Here is a 16,181-nt window from a genome sequence, read left to right as displayed (position 1 = left end):
TTATTATTATTGTTTGTATCATTATACTTTCTACACTTCTGACTTTGCACTTTTAGTGTTTTGCACATTTTACAGTAGAAAGCCAGATTTAATAAATATGTAATTTTTCAAGCCAAAAATGCAACACTAAGGAGGTAAATACTATATTATGATCTGGCCTTTGGTTTAATTTTTTTACAACTATTCTTAGTCTCTAGAATTTATAAAACAGCATTTTAGTGGTTTTACAGAACCTGGAACCTATTGCTTACATTAATTTTTTGTTTCTATGATTTTTTAACAACGTTAACATATCTTGTTTCTGTCTATTGACTACAAATCCAGTATCTTGTTTTGGCTTCCCTTACAAGAATTAATTTTTTTACTGACCTCTTGCTACATTGCTTCTACTACAGGTTTGTTTAATGCTGTGGGCTTTAACTAGAAATTTGTTTTCCTGATATCAAGCCTTGCCAGTCAAATAATTTATTGATACTTCCTTTGATTCAAGTTCCATTTTAAGTCTGCTTGACTGCCTGTGCAGTCAATAGAGAAACATGGGTTGTTAACATCTGGGATCCTGAGATGGAAGAGTTCTATTCTAGACTTAATAAAATTGAAACCAAGCAAGAAAAGCACACACCAGTATTACCTCAAGCCTATATGGCTCAGTAATGGATAAAACCATAGGGTTAGCCATGTAGATTCAAGTACTTTTGTAAAAAGATGAGTTGTGAGGTGAATTTGATATTGGGTTACCACCAAGAGATCAATACCTAAACAGAGAGAGTGAATCAGGAGGTGGGTAACTATTAGGGTGTCAGTTTCCAAACAGAGAAAACGAATCTGGACTTAAAGAAATTTGTTTGATGTACTGTTGATTCTTTTCAGTCAGAATGTACAGACCTTTTACCTACACCAGAGTTTGCACGGAATGTGGTTTATTATTAAGTACCAAAAATGTACCAAGTACCAAAAATGTCCCTGTCATGACAGGGGTCTGTGGCAGAGTGAGTCTTTAATTTAAAAAATTGATGCTTTAAGGTGTTGGAACTGTGCTAATTGTTTAATTGCTCCACAGCTGCTCCACATATAGTAACTAAGGTGCTGCTCCCACAAAAGCATAAAAGAAGAATGACTGAGGAAAGAAAGCATGGAGGTTACATCAAAAGAGACGGAAAAGACAGGTGGTATGGCTGAGTTGGTGCAGCAATAAGAAGGCAAGCAATGCCTCGTAAGGTGTGCATGGCCTGTGCTCACAAAGACAGTGTCGCTTCTGATGAGAATTCCAGGAGCAGCAGTGACCACCTGCTCCAGGTGGGCTCCCACCTGAAGGCATTGTGGCGGTGGCAGATGGAGCAGGGCTCATGGGTCCCAGATGCCAAGAGATGTTGGTGAGGTACCCAAGTCAAGGTTGGGGCATCACATCGGCCACTGAGTGAAGTGACAGGGATAAAAGCCCATGTGAAGGTTGACTGTGCTTGATGGCAGGCGTCACTGTGGGCTGAGTAGTCCCTGATGGATGAGTAGTACGGACATGGTGGAGAAAGAAACACCATAGCTCAAAACTGAGTTTTTAAAAGGACAGTTCCTGACAGTTATTTTAACCCTGTTTTATTTATGCATTAATTTTACTTTTATATTTTTAACCTCCATATTAGCTCTTATTTTTAATACAGATTATTTATGGGTTTAATTATTTATTAAGGATGAAGACTTTGCACTGCACGATTTACACTTTGCATGTTTGACTGTTGCAAAATAAAAGCACAAAGCACATTGCACCATTTGTTACTGGATTATACGCCCTCATTGCACTGGTTCATCTCAGTCAAAGAAAGTATCCAGGATCAAGGACATTGGGGCTGCTGGAGCCAACCTGGACCATCACAGGGCCCCTTTGAATGTCTATGTTGATACCAAGACTATGAATTCTTTGAATTCCTTCATTTTCTTCTTTGGTCCCAAGTGTGTTCTAACACATGTGTGAACTAAAGTTACTTTAAGTTGGAATCAGGTTCTTGAGAACTTAAAGATGGTGGACTGAAAACATGGTGGTTCCAGGGATTTTCGTTGGACAGAAAATATGACTCACATGAGACATCGGCTTGAGAGTTTCATCCTGGAAATTACCTCTTAAATGTATTGGACTTTAGTATAATTGGAAAAAGGTGGGTCAACTGTCAGACTGTTTAACATCTCGAAAACATAACCATCCCTTCTCTAGTTTAACTGGAGGAAAGTGACGAGCATGAAGTATTAAAGTTTGTGTATTCTAGATGCCATAGTACCCATGAGGAATGCTTCATACATTGGTGAAGTTATTGTCTAGAGGACAGCTCTTGTGTCTGAGCAGCACATCCCCAAGCTATTGAGGAATTGGCAAACCCGATTTTTTTTTTAATTGAAGAATTGGAAAACCTGGGCAAACCTGAAAGGGGGGCTATGTCATAATATGGTGTTTGTTTATTCTTTAAAATCTATTTCTTGTTCTTTAAAATATGTGAAATATTTTTTTAAGGGGTTTTAAAGAACACGGAACCTAGTAGTTACATTTGTTTTGAATTTCTATGCATTTTTAATCACATTAAAATCATTTTGTGTTCTACTGTTGTGACTTTTTTTTTCTTGCAGGCACCACTATAAGGAGAGGTTTGGCATCTTGGTCATTACACTATTGCAAGGCAGAATGACCAGGTGTGTGTGATACATTGCATCATTACCATGATGGCATAAAGTCCAGCATCATACACTTCCTGGTTATCCAGATTTTTTGGTTATGACCAGGAAACTTTGCCTTACAGTGATCCCTCGCTATATCGCGCTTTGACTTTCGCGGCTTCACTCCATCGAGGATTTTATAAGTAAGCATATCTAGGTATATATCATTGATTTTTCACTAGTTCGTGGATTTCTGCTGACAATGGGTCTTTTAATTTACGGTACATGCTTCCTCAGTTGGTTTGATTTCATACAAGGGACGCTATTGGCGGATGGCACGTATTATGTATTAAATAAAACAACTCAGTGATATACGATATGCTTCCTGCGCGGTGCTTTGCATACTTAAAAGCCCGGATAGCACCTATTGATTTTTGATTGTTTGCTTTTCCCTCTCTGTCTCTCTCTCTCTGACATTCTCTGCTCCTGACGGAGGGGATGTGAGCTGAGGGGCTGTTTGCACACTGGCCTAGAGGATACGGACGCTCCTCTAAAAAATGCTGAAGGACTGCCTTCACATTGCGGCTACTTTGTCGGGTGGTGCTTTGCATACTTAAAAGCACGAACAGCCCTATTGATTTTTGATCGTTTGCTTTTCTCTCTCTGTCTCACTCTTTCTGACATTCTCTGCTCCTGACGCGCACTCCTTTGAAGAGGAGGATATGTTTGCATTCTGTTTGTGAGACGGAACTGTCATCTCTGTCTTGTCATAGAGCACAGTTAAAACTTTTGAAAAAGAGACAAATGTTTGTTTGCAGTGTTATAAAGTCCCTGTCTCTAACACCTCCTGTGTTTCTGTGCAAATCTGTGACCCAAGTGTCACAATATAAAAATAACAATATAAACGTATGGTTTTTACTTCGCGGATTTTCACCTTTCGCGAGGGGTTCTGGAACGCAACCCCCGTGATCGATAAGGGATTACTGAATTACATTATTACTTATGACTTTTAAATTTAGATCTCTGGTTTCAAATAATTTTCTGTCCATTAACTATAAATGATGTCCTTCTTTTGGGTTTTCTTACGAGACTTAATTTGATTACTAACACCCTAGCTATGTTTCTTCTACTGTACTATGATTTCATATCACGGTTTTGTTAATTAGATCTTTGTCTTTCCAGTATCGGTCTTTGCCTGTTAAATTATTTATCAAGTACCTCCTGATTCCAGGTCTATATTAGGTTTGCTATCTGCTTGCGAGTTCAGTGCAGTTTACAATTTCCACAAATTTGGACAAATGACTTTCTCACTGGAACTGGTTGCGTTGATAACATTCTGTGTCACAGGTTCTCAGGCCACACCCCCAACAAACAATCACATTATACCAACAGATACTCAAAATGGTGGCAATCACTACAAATTAAAACAGTGTTGTGGCTAATTCAAAACATAACAATAAAATAAAATAACAAATCTTAAAACAAAACAAAAGTAAAAAATGAAAGTGAAACTTATTTCTGCATAGTTCCAAACCCAAACAAGAAAAAAATGAATTAAGCCTGGGAAAAGTCAACAAGTGTGCTGACATTCATAGCAGACATAAAATGAGGCAAAATATTTTAGATGTCACACTTATTAACAAGGCTTAGATTACCACATGAAATGATGAAAAATGTTTTACTTGTTTGGCAATTAGCCAGTAGGGAGATTACCAAAGTTATTTTTTAAAAGATACAAAGGATTCCTGTAAAAAAGTACCCTAATGTATTTCTGAAATATATAGTAAATGTATTTTAAATTATGCCAAGTTCACTATATGGTATATAGAAAAAAAAAAAAGTGCTCCAGTGCCGGTTACAAAACTGATAAATGTTCACAACTTACTCTGGCGGACAGGGCTCAGTATTGCAGGTCCGTTGGTTTTCTGGGGGTTTACTGTCTGGGTCACAATAGCTATTCTGCACAACTGAGTTGTCATCCAATCTTTTACACACTAGCTCTTGTTTTTGGGAACCTGTAAGGGGAAAACAGACAAGCTTAAATCTTTCTTATCTCTTATGAACAGAAGAAAAAAGATCGACTGAAATAAACCAAAATTAATTTTCAGCTGAGCAGTGTAGTGATGTACTAAATGGCATTGCAGATTCACCTGGGCTTCCTTCAACATTTCAAAGATACACAAGTAGAAGACAACTGTCAATTCCAAGTTAGTCATGTGTGTATGTGTGCAACAGGCTGATACCTCCATTTAGGGTTGTATTTTGCCTTGCACCAATTTCTGTGGGAGCAGATTCTGGCCATTCAAAACACCTTCTCTGTAACACTTTATTTCATTATGCATTACTGTACTTTACTAGAAGCTGAAGAGACTTTTTTGATTTGAGTGTCTACTGTTTCAATTATAGTTAAGTAATAAAAGAGTCTGAAATGTAATAAAATATTTACAGCCTTCCAAAGCACATTACCTTATTGAGTTATCATTAAACAATTATTTCTCTTTTACTACATTGAATCTCAACATGCAGAAACTGTGCTGAACATAACGTGAAAGAATTATTAATAAGAACAGACCGGCACAGCTTGTCTATTTACAATCAGCCTAGGTTACTGAAGTAAAAACATGTAGTCATACTTATCACAATCTATTAAAGAACCGACTTTGTAGTTTTAACAACATTTGCGAGGAAAACTGTAAATAAGTTTTAAGCAATTACTTACATTAGAAGAAATCAGGGAAGAACACGTGTATCACATATATTTAATGCTGAGACAGACCAAGAAGGCAAATATAGTAAATATGTTTAATATAAAATGCTGAGATCAGTTGATTAAATATTTTCAGGAAGTTTTTTTACTCATCAGTTCTATATTTTGAGACTGATTGGAGGCTTCGTGACTCATATTGCACCTCCATATCTAAATACCTTATGCTGTTATGTGTAAGTATGTAATCTCCCAAAGGTTAATTTCTGCTGGTTGATCATGTTATGTCAGCCATAGTTTAATATTCCTAAAATATATTTACTTTAAAATACACTGTCATTTTTGGTTATTAGTGAGTGAAAAGGGACTTGATTGGAATGAAAAACAAGACAACGTAATTCTTCAACTCTTCACCATCAAGAAAATAGTCACAGGCTTGAATCATGCTTACAAACAAGTACATTGCAACAAATCTTATTCTTTTTTATCTTTTATTTAATTTATTAGGAACATATAACATTCCATACAATCAACTCAAAACTTAACAAAACTAAATTTAAATCAACCCCCACCCATGAGAAATTCAGAGTAGTAAACAGAGAAAGGAGTCTTTTCCCCCAATATAAATGCTTACTATAAAATGTTAATGATTAGGCCCTGTCAGGTTTAAAAAAAATTTTGAACAGATCATCTAGGTGAGAATTAGATTTTTTCCAGTTTCAAATAGTATATAACATCAGTTACCCAATGGGCTAGGATTCTTTTAGTTGAGCAAGATAAGTCTACATGCTAATAGTGAAGTAAAGGCAATTACAGTTTGTTTGTCCTTCTCCACTTTAAGCCCCTCTTGGAGTACACCAAACACAGCTATTAATGGATTAGGTGTGATTGTGACACCAAGGTTGTCTGATAGGCTTTTAAAAAATTTTGTCCAGAAAGATGTTAATTTGGTACACGCCCAAAACATGTGGCCCAGTGAAGCTGGAGTTTGATTGCAACGTTTGCAGGTTGGATCTTGCCCTGGAAACATTTTGGACAATTTTAAGTTAGACAGATGTGCTCAATAAAAGATTATGAGTTGAATTATTGAATGTTTTGCACATACAGTGCATCCAGAAAGTATTCACAGCGCATCACTTTTTCCACATTTTGTTATGTTACAGCCTTATTCCAAAATGGATTAAATCCATTTTTTTCCTCAGAATTCTACACACAACACCCCATAATGACAACGTGAAAAAAGTTTACTTGAGATTTTTGCAAATTTATTAAAAATAAAAAAATTGAGAAAGCACATGTACATAAGTATTCACAGCCTTTGCCATGAAGCACAAAATTGAGCTCAGGTGCATCCTGTTTCCCCTGATCATCCTTGAGATGTTTCTGTAGCTTAATTGGAGTCCACCTGTGGTAAATTCAGTTGATTGGACATGATTTGGAAAGGCACACACCTGTCTATATAAGGTCCCACAGTTGACAGTTCATGTCAGAGCACAAACCAAGCATGAAGTGAAAGGAATTGTCTGTAGACCTCCGAGACAGGATTGTCTCGAGGCACAAATCTGGGGAAGGTTACAGAAAAATGTCTGTTGCTTTGAAGGTCCCAATGAGCACAGTGGCCTCCATCATCCTTAAGTGGAAGAAGTTCAAAACCACCAGGACTCTTCCTAAAGCTGGCCAGCCATCTAAACTGAGCGATCGGGGGAGAAGGGCCATAGTAAGGGAGGTGACCAAGAACCCAATGGTCATTCTGTCAGAGCTCCAGAGGTCCTCTGTGGAGAGAGGAGAACCTTCCAGAAAAACAACCATCTCCACAGCAATCCACCAATCAGGCTTGTATGGTAGAGTGGCCAGACGGAAGCCACTCCTTAGTAAAAGGCACATGGCAGCCCACCTGGAGTTTGCCAAAAGGCACCTGAAGAACTCTCAGACCATGAGAAACAAAATTCTCTGGTCTGATGAGACAAAGATTAAACTCTTTGGTGTGAATGCCAGGCGTCACGTTTGGAGGAAACCAGGCACCGCTCATCACCAGGCCAATACCATCCCTACAGTGAAGCATGGTGGTGGCAGCATCATGCTGTGGGGATATTTTTCAGCAGCAGGAACTGGGAGACTAGTCAGGATAAAGGGAAAGATGACTGCAGTAATGTACAGAGACATCCTGGATGAAAACCTGCTGCGACTGGGGCGACGGGTCATCTTTCAGCAGGACAACGACTCTACGCACACAGCTAAGATATCAAAGGAGTGGCTTCAGGACAACTGTCCTTGAGTGGCCCAGCCAGAGCCCAGACTTGAATTCGATTGAACATCTCTGGAGAGATCTTAAAATGGCTGTGCACCGACGCTTCCCATCCAACCTGATGGAGCTTTAGAGGTGCTGCAAAAAGGAATGAGTGAAACTGGCCAAGGATAGATGTTCGAAGCTTGTGGCATCATATTCAAAAAGACTTGAGGCTGTAATTGCTGCCAAAGGTGCATCGACAAAGTATTGAGCAAAGGCTGTGAATACTTATGTACATGTGAAGTTTTTTTATTTTTAAAAAATTTGCAAAAACCTCAAGTAAACTTTTTCACATTGTCATTATGTGGTGTTGTGTGTATTATTCTGAGGAAAAAAATGAATGTAATCCATTTTGGAATAAGGCTGTAACATAACAAAATGTGGAAAAAGTGATGCACTGTGAATACTTTCTGGATGCACTGTATGGAGCTAGAGTGAATTCTGTATGTGGGTGCCTTCCACTCTGTTTCTGAAATGTCGAGTAAGAGATCATTTTCCCACTGTACTCTGGATCCTTTAAAAGGAAAGGACTTTAAAATGTTTTCATATATTATAGAAATACTGTCCGAGTCCCCAAGACTAATCAGTATCTCTTCTGGAATAGAAATAGGTGGGAGGTGAGGAAAATTGGGAAAAGTTTCTAATTTGGAGTTAAAAAAAAATTGTGTTGATGGTGGACTAAATTTGGAGTGTGATTGTTCATATGATGCAAAGACATTATTTATATACAAATCTCTAAACGTTTTAATCCTATTCTTTTTCTAAACATTAAAAACTGTGTATGTTCGAGAGGGTGGAAAAAGGTTTTTATTATGTAGAGGAGCCACAGTGCAACACAATCTTTAATTAACATTCTGGAACAGATGTGTCAACCCTAATGTGCCTAATGGTTTTAGTGGTTTCATAAATCAGAACTATATAATTAATTGATGCTTAATTAAAAGTAAGAACTAGCTTCTAATTAAAAACACCTGCAGTCACAATAGCCCCCCAGGAATGTTTCAAGAAAATATGGAATGTGCCAGATAATACAACACATAAATCAGATGGGACCACCATTTTTTGTTTCAGAACAACTATTTGAATGCATTGCAGATAAATACTAATTCTGGGTTCAATAGCAAATGTAACATATTTGGATTTTTGTCTCCAGTTTGATTGTTTCAAAACTGGACAAGCAGCCAGGATCTTAAATAGATGAATATCTACAGAAATCAGGACAGAACTGAATTATTCTAGAGAAACAATTCCTTTAGAATGCTTTCATATGTGAGTTGCCACATTTTGATTCCTTGTTAACTGCTGCAATGTAGTAAGAGAATAACATAACAGGAAAAACTCAAAAGATGTATACACATAAAAAGAGAAGATAAGAGAATTTTATTTTTAACTAGCATAAACGTATGGTAATTTAACATGATCTACACATGCCAGAGATTGTTACTGAAAACTGCAACAATTTCAGTTGAACCATACTCACAAGTTTCAGAAACAGGCATTTCCAACTGAGTAAGCTATTGCAACAAATAATAATGGTATAGCCATGGTTTAACACATTCAGATATAACTATCAGACTCTAGATGTGAGGATTTTCAAGGTCCATTTATTAAGGACTCTTGGAAGTCTTGTCTATACATTAATTGTAAAGGCACTGGACATAACCATCATGTATCAAGATCCAAGATGACAATTTAATTTCTCTTACTATAAACGTTTTTATGTTAGCAAACGATAAATAATTTGTTACATAGGCATGAGTTTAGGAAGTCAATGTTTTTTATACAAACAGAACTGTGTGAAACCAGAAGCTTTTACTGCACTTAGGAATTAATATAATTCTTAATAAGGATATTGAACATTATTACTGGTATGCTTCATAAAGGTCAGAGTAAATCCATTGTGGTTAAAAGTAACTTTTCCAGTCATTGAGCCAAGGCATTTACTGAATCACTGCTAGGCCCCTTGCACATAAGATACAAGTACCTGGATTGAAAAGCGAAGTTTGCACGGCATGATTCAGTGAAATTAAATCTGGGGGTCAGAGGGTTCCAAAGTGAAGCTGTGAGTAACAGCATGGCATAGCACAATACAAGTACTTTTAATCAAACAGTGACCCCTTGTATAAGTTTGCATGCTGTGATTCAGTGACATTTGATCAATGGGGTTTGGTTGGGGGGATGGGGTTTTTGGATGAAACTGTGAGCGGTGGCATGGCGTGGCATGTCGCGATACAAATACATTCAATTAAAGAGCGGTCCCCCATGAAAGTGACAGCCAGAGACATTTATTCAAAGAGGGTGGGGATTTTGTCACATAAAACTTCGAGCAGGTAGTGCAACAGTACTTAATTAAGAAATTCAAATTGGAGGAGCATTGCTTAGAAAACGAACATAGTTAAATGTGCAGTAAGTAGTGTCTGGATATTGTGATTGAACCCATGACTGTTAAAATGTAAAACAGCACAACACGACGCTTCACGGCTGTAATAAGCAGTACTTACAAATCAAGCAGATACGTCATTCACAAGAGTCAAAACTGTGACTCAGGGTTTTCATATTCCATATCACTAGCTTTTTAGGTCCTTTTCTAAGACTTTCTTAACTGCTTTTCTTTTTTCTTTCATTAGAAGAAGACAAAAAATAGTTTTCCAGGAAGAGGATACAACTATATTATCTGCCCACACACAGGGACCAACGTAACAGGGGGGTAATCTATGAGTCAAGGTTAGACAATTGCAATATCCAGTTACATCTAGGGCAACAATTAGACAGCAAAACTATGCCAAAAATCTATTTTGATAGATTGAATTGAAAAGTAACAAAGTGAGGTGGTTGGAGTTTTCTACATGTTATTAGGCGTTTAACTGGAACTGGTTCTATGGCCAAAGAGACCAAATTTTAAGTGTCAGACCATTCGTAACATCAGTAGTTTTTTCTTGCCAGAATTCGTAGAAAGAAAGAACATCATACCACCATGAAATATGATAGTGGACAGCTGATAGTGTGAGGTGTGTTTGCTATTACTGGCTGTGGGATTCACAAGATTAATAATGGCATGAACTTGACTATCAGAATATTCTGGCCAAACATATGTCTGCCTAAGCAAACCAAAATATCAATAAAAATAGTTCACTGAAAACGAAATAAATACTCTTCACTGCCCAGAGGCCATTTCACAAGCGTAGACCTAAGGACATCTGGGACATATGTTGTTATTCATGCCAAACAAGCAGGACATCAAAAATAATTGTGGCATCTAGCCAGCCTGAACATACACAAGTATTTGAAAAAAAAATAGTTACAGTTACAGGCTATCATATCACCATAAATAATGTTAGCTTCAACTGGATTTTCACGGTCATCACAGTTCAGAAATAAGTGGAGAAAAACCTCATATCTTCTAATAAAGGACATACTGCAGTTATTATGTTGTTAGCTTTATGTGCAGCGTACGCACTATTTACCATACCATTCTAGTATACAGGTTTCAAAATTATGTAGAACTGCCAGGCACTGTTCTTTTGTGGTATAGTTCACATATCAGATCCTTTTCAGAAACATGATGACAGCACTCCATCTTTATGTTCTGACAATGGAAGTGGTCACTCAGATCTCTTTAACATAACTATTTCCTACGCTATGTCTGGGAGACATCATTCAAAAACATAATATATAGTTTCATACCTATGGCAATGATAGTTGTAGCTGTAGATGAGATCTGGCAACGCTTTTTTTATTGCATTTATATTGAAATGCTTCAATTCAATTCAAAACTGGTTGCATTTAGGATGACTATTTATATTTAAATAAGACAGTTACAGCATATTATCTCCATCTATATATAGTTACCATATCATCTCCAGACAGAGGAGCAGCTTCAGCGACAGACTGCTGTCACTGTCCTGCTCCACTGACAAACTGAGGAAATCGTTCTTCCCCCACACTATGCGACTCTTCAATTCCACCCAGGGGGGTAAACGTTAATATTATACAAAATTATTGTCCATCTGTTATACTTTCATTGTTATCACTCTTTAATTTAATATTGTTCTTTATCAGTATGCTGCTTCTGGAGTATGTGAATTTCACCTTGGGATTAATAAAGTATCTATCTATCTATCTATCTATCTATCTATCTATCTATCTATCTATCTATCTATCATTACTAACTCAGCGGAGCTGAACATTAATGTTGCTGAATTTGCACACAACCTAGGTGTTTGTTGCTAGTAATACATCCTTAAGGGTTCAAATTACCAGACTTTCCAAGAGTCACTTTTCTATCTGAGAAATTTCAAAATTAAGGTATTATCTCACTATGATAAAGAGTTAACTTGTTAATTTGTTTCAAGCATAATTAAATGCTGCAATCTAATACTCACAGGCTTTTCACATTGTTCTGTTTTTAGTCTGTGGTCAAATTTGAAATTTTACTACAAGGATTATCACTAGAACTTTCAAGTACAGTACAGCAGTACAATCCACACTCTGAGTCTGTATATTGGCTTCAATGTAAATGAAAGATGACTTTAAAATTCCAAATCTCAAATAGAAAGCTTTAAATAAATGCTGCACATTTACTTAAAAATATGTACATTGCAGAGCATACATCAATAACAGATGGAAGTATCCAAAAACATTTAAGAACATAAAAAAATTATTGTATAAAATATAAGGCTTAGCTATAGGGCTCACAAACTGCTGAACACATTTTCCTGTAGCCCCACTGGTCTCAGCACTTGAACACATACTGGAGACCCACTAATTTAGCCTATCATACCCTTATAAGAGCAGCTACAATTTGTTATTTGATTTAAAGAGGTTGGCAGTTATTATCAGTTGTTATTGATTGTTGAAAATCCATTTTCTTTTCTCAAGACCCTGCTTTTGCAGATGGTAACACTTCTGCTTTTTAGAGCTACTGTTCTTATGTTTGCAATGAGATGGCAAAGTGACTACTTTTAAAAGTTTAAAAGTTCATATAAATAGAAGACTCCTACTTTGGTTTAGGCAAGACTCACAATCAATGCTCTTTCATATCTATCCATCCATCCATCCATCCATCCATCATCCAACCCGCTATATCCTAACTACAGGGTCACGGGATTCTGCTGGAGTCAATCCCAGCCAACACAAGGCTGAAGGCAGGAAATAAACCCCGGGCAGGGCGCCAGCCCACCGCAGCTCTTTCACATCTTGTGTGACAATTATGTGACTGTAGCTGGAGCTCCACCAGAAAACTTTGCATTCCGTCAGACTGATTTAATAACTACTGACTTCTTATTTGAATACAAGCAGAATTTTACCAATCACCATGAAATATTATCACGTTATCAGGAAAGACTAAAAGTACATGTCAACAGATCTTGATGGAAAGAAGGCATAAGCCTTCAAGATATTAAAAATACTCACCTCCAGCACATGTTGCAGAACATTCAGACCAGGGCATGTGATGCCAAACAAATCCTACTTCATTGTCTCCACTACCAGTACGAATGATTGGAACATTAAATTTGTACTTAATTCCCAGATTCTGTTCTTGAAGTAGGACCTGCAAAAGACACGCAGAAAAAATGATTTGCCTCATAAATAGAAGAAGTATTTTTGGTGAAACCATTATACCCACTTCTAGAAATGCTACTGAATACTCAACATGAAAATGATAATACTCAACATGAAAATGATAATACTCAACATGAAAATGATCATTTACAATTTGTTTGAAAAATATATTATACATATCAATGTGTGCTGCTACTATAACATTTAACACCATTTTGTGGCAAACAAAATTGTAAGGATGAGCAAAGATAAAAGCAAAAACAGACACAGAAACAGCAGGTCCTTGCATTTTTATTTCTTCCCTTTTCTAAGTAAAAAATGTATCTTCACTAAAAACTCACTACAGTTTGTCAAAGCATAACTTCTACATTTCAAAATAACCAATATTTTTTATATAACATAGTATATAAACACAGAAGGGCTAAAGGGTCCCCTTGCCAGACCTCTGCAAAGTCAGCCGCAAAAAAAAATATTTAATTATTAAATATAGAGAAACATATTTTGTGCAGTGAAAAACCTGGTGTGTTGCATTGCGTGACTTTACAGACAACAGACGGATGAATGCGAGAAATTCTAAATAAGTTAGCTAGTACACAACAAAGAGATTCATCATGATAAAAAGGGCAAATTACTAAGCACTGTCTAAATCAAGCAACAGGCATGCTTAAATAATCAGTGAAAAATGTCAAAATGCTGCCATTGTCCTAAACAGAGCAGTAAGTAAATTGAACAAGTGTGACAGAAAAGCTTCTTCTTCTTGTGCTCCTTACCCACCTCTTCCCATTGCAGATGACCATGTGTCTATGTATAATGACATGCCGAGAAAACTGACTGCCCCAGACCAGGCAGAAATAGAATATATGATCTATAATAGAAATAAATCAATAACAACATCCATTCATCCATCCATTATCCAACCAGCTATATCCTAACTACAGAGTCATCGGGGTCTGCTGGAGCCAATCCCAGCCAACACAGGGAGCAAGGCAGGAAAACAACCCCGGGCAGGGTGCCAGCCCACCACAGTCTATAACAACATTGGGTTCTCAAAATGTTTCATTGTTATAAGCTAGAAATAATACACAGCAGGTTTCCTCTAAACTGCAGCAAATTGAGCTGGCACAGCGTGGGTTTGATTTGGATTTAACCACTTGCTTGAATAGTTTCTGACTTCAGCAGAGAGGGAGGTGAATCTGAAATATAGGAGAACACCCATGTAGTCTTTTACTAGGGGCTGTCGAGAAAAAAAGTGCTACAAGCAGAAACTTGTCAATCTGATTTTTTAGAGAAGTATGATTAGCAAAAAAACATCATGGAATCAAAACCTTTCAGAAAGTACAGTATTTGCACTGCTCTATTAACAAATGTTTTTCATCCAAACCATGCATATCACTCTCGCAAACCCTGTGTTCTGACATTTGGGCTTCGTGTACCAGTAGGGATAAATGCATTTAAAACAACAGCTCTGATCTTTTGTTTCTTTTTTTGTTTTCCTTGCTATTCTGCACTGAAATGATAAGACGTAGAGTAGCATCTGTCTAACAACTTTTTTAAATTGTTTTTTTTTTCCATGCGGGGCACATTCACAATAGACAGATTTTAATCAATCACCAAACTTAATCTGAGCAGTCAAAAAATAATAATAATAATGATAATAATTAAAAAAACAGATAGAAGGCAAAAATCAGGATCAAGACACTTTTAGCTATCTTGTGAGCACCTTAAATAAATTGTGTGCTTCTTCAGACAAGAGGTTTTTTATGTAAACAACAGCATCCAAAAAGTGTTAAGTATTGGAGTGACAAATCAGGATTCTGCTGTAAAGACTTTTTTCAAGAAGCACCCCCTATTCATTGCAATAGAGTCCACAAATTGTACGATATGCCTCTTTACATAAACTAAGTTTTATGAACAGTAATTTATAAACTAGGACAAAACACACAAAATGAATTCCAAAAAAGGCTAGTGTGTTACCATAACAACAAGATTTTCTGTTGTAGCACCCAAAGCTTCCAAAGATTCTGGTTCATCTGTTGGTCTCTTATAGTGGAAAGCTGTTCCAGCTACATCAAATTTTCTTGGCCAATCGATGGTCCAGGCACCATTGATATAGTAGTCATCTTCTTCAGATTTTAAGGCTGCAACATTTGGAAACATGCAGCATCAGTTCCATAATATAAAAAGCGCACAATTATAGTCTTTAAAAAAGATGCACAAGCATTGAGACTAAGAAATGTATTCATTGCTATTTAATTGAGGTTTCATCATCCTCATCTTTAAAGCTGTGTCAAAGGAATTTTGAGTGAAACCACTGTTTGAAAACTGATCTATTAAAACAAATACAAGTCTAGTGTTTTTTGTTGTTCTAATGATTGTGATCCACAATCTCTGCAAATCTGTTCTCTTTAAGGGTTTCACATTTGGATTTTATAACCATCTGCTAATGCCTGAGTTGTAAACCATTTAACTAAATCTTTAGCCATTATTCTTGTAAGCCATCGTGGAATCATTCAATTACATTTAAGCTGTTAACATTGCAAAAATGATCACTCCTGTTGTACACGATGGTGAGTAGTTTGACTGAGATAACATTATGTTCATATGGGTTTTCAATTAAAATTAGCATAAATTACAGCGACAATAGATTATACATTGTATGTACAGGGAAAAAATAATTTACATTTAGCACCTAAAGCCAAAGATCTACAATAATGTAACGTAATGGACAGATTTTTTCATCCATTTGCAACCCCACTGATGCAGCTTAGGGTTGTGGAAATCAAAGTCTATTCTAACACCATTAGATATAAGACAGGAAAAACTCTGGATAGGGTTCCACTTTTAATACATGGTTCGCGTATGCACACACACATACTCACATATGCAACTGAGCGTCATAAATTACCTTTCCATCCACATTTTTTGATGTGAGAGGAAAACAAAAGTTCCTGAAGAATAATCCATACACACACATAGTATAATATCTTC

General features: G+C 36.7%; 1 protein-coding gene across 1 annotated transcript in view; it reads right to left on the bottom strand.

Moving 5' to 3' along the window:
- Window positions 1-16,181, bottom strand: part of adamts6 (ADAM metallopeptidase with thrombospondin type 1 motif, 6) — a 311,123-nt gene that overhangs the window by 27,916 nt on the left and 267,026 nt on the right. Inside the window, exons 19-21 of the mRNA XM_039758682.1 lie at window positions 15,168-15,331; window positions 13,044-13,182; window positions 4,526-4,655 (exon numbers count right to left, since the gene is read on the bottom strand). Coding sequence (XP_039614616.1) covers window positions 4,526-4,655; window positions 13,044-13,182; window positions 15,168-15,331 — 433 coding nt within the window. The remainder of the gene's footprint in view (window positions 1-4,525; window positions 4,656-13,043; window positions 13,183-15,167; window positions 15,332-16,181) is intronic.

This window comes from Polypterus senegalus, chromosome 7 (genome assembly GCF_016835505.1).
Source record: "Polypterus senegalus isolate Bchr_013 chromosome 7, ASM1683550v1, whole genome shotgun sequence".
Taxonomy (NCBI): Eukaryota; Metazoa; Chordata; class Cladistia; order Polypteriformes; family Polypteridae; genus Polypterus; species Polypterus senegalus.
This window is presented reverse-complemented; position numbering and strand designations above follow the sequence as displayed.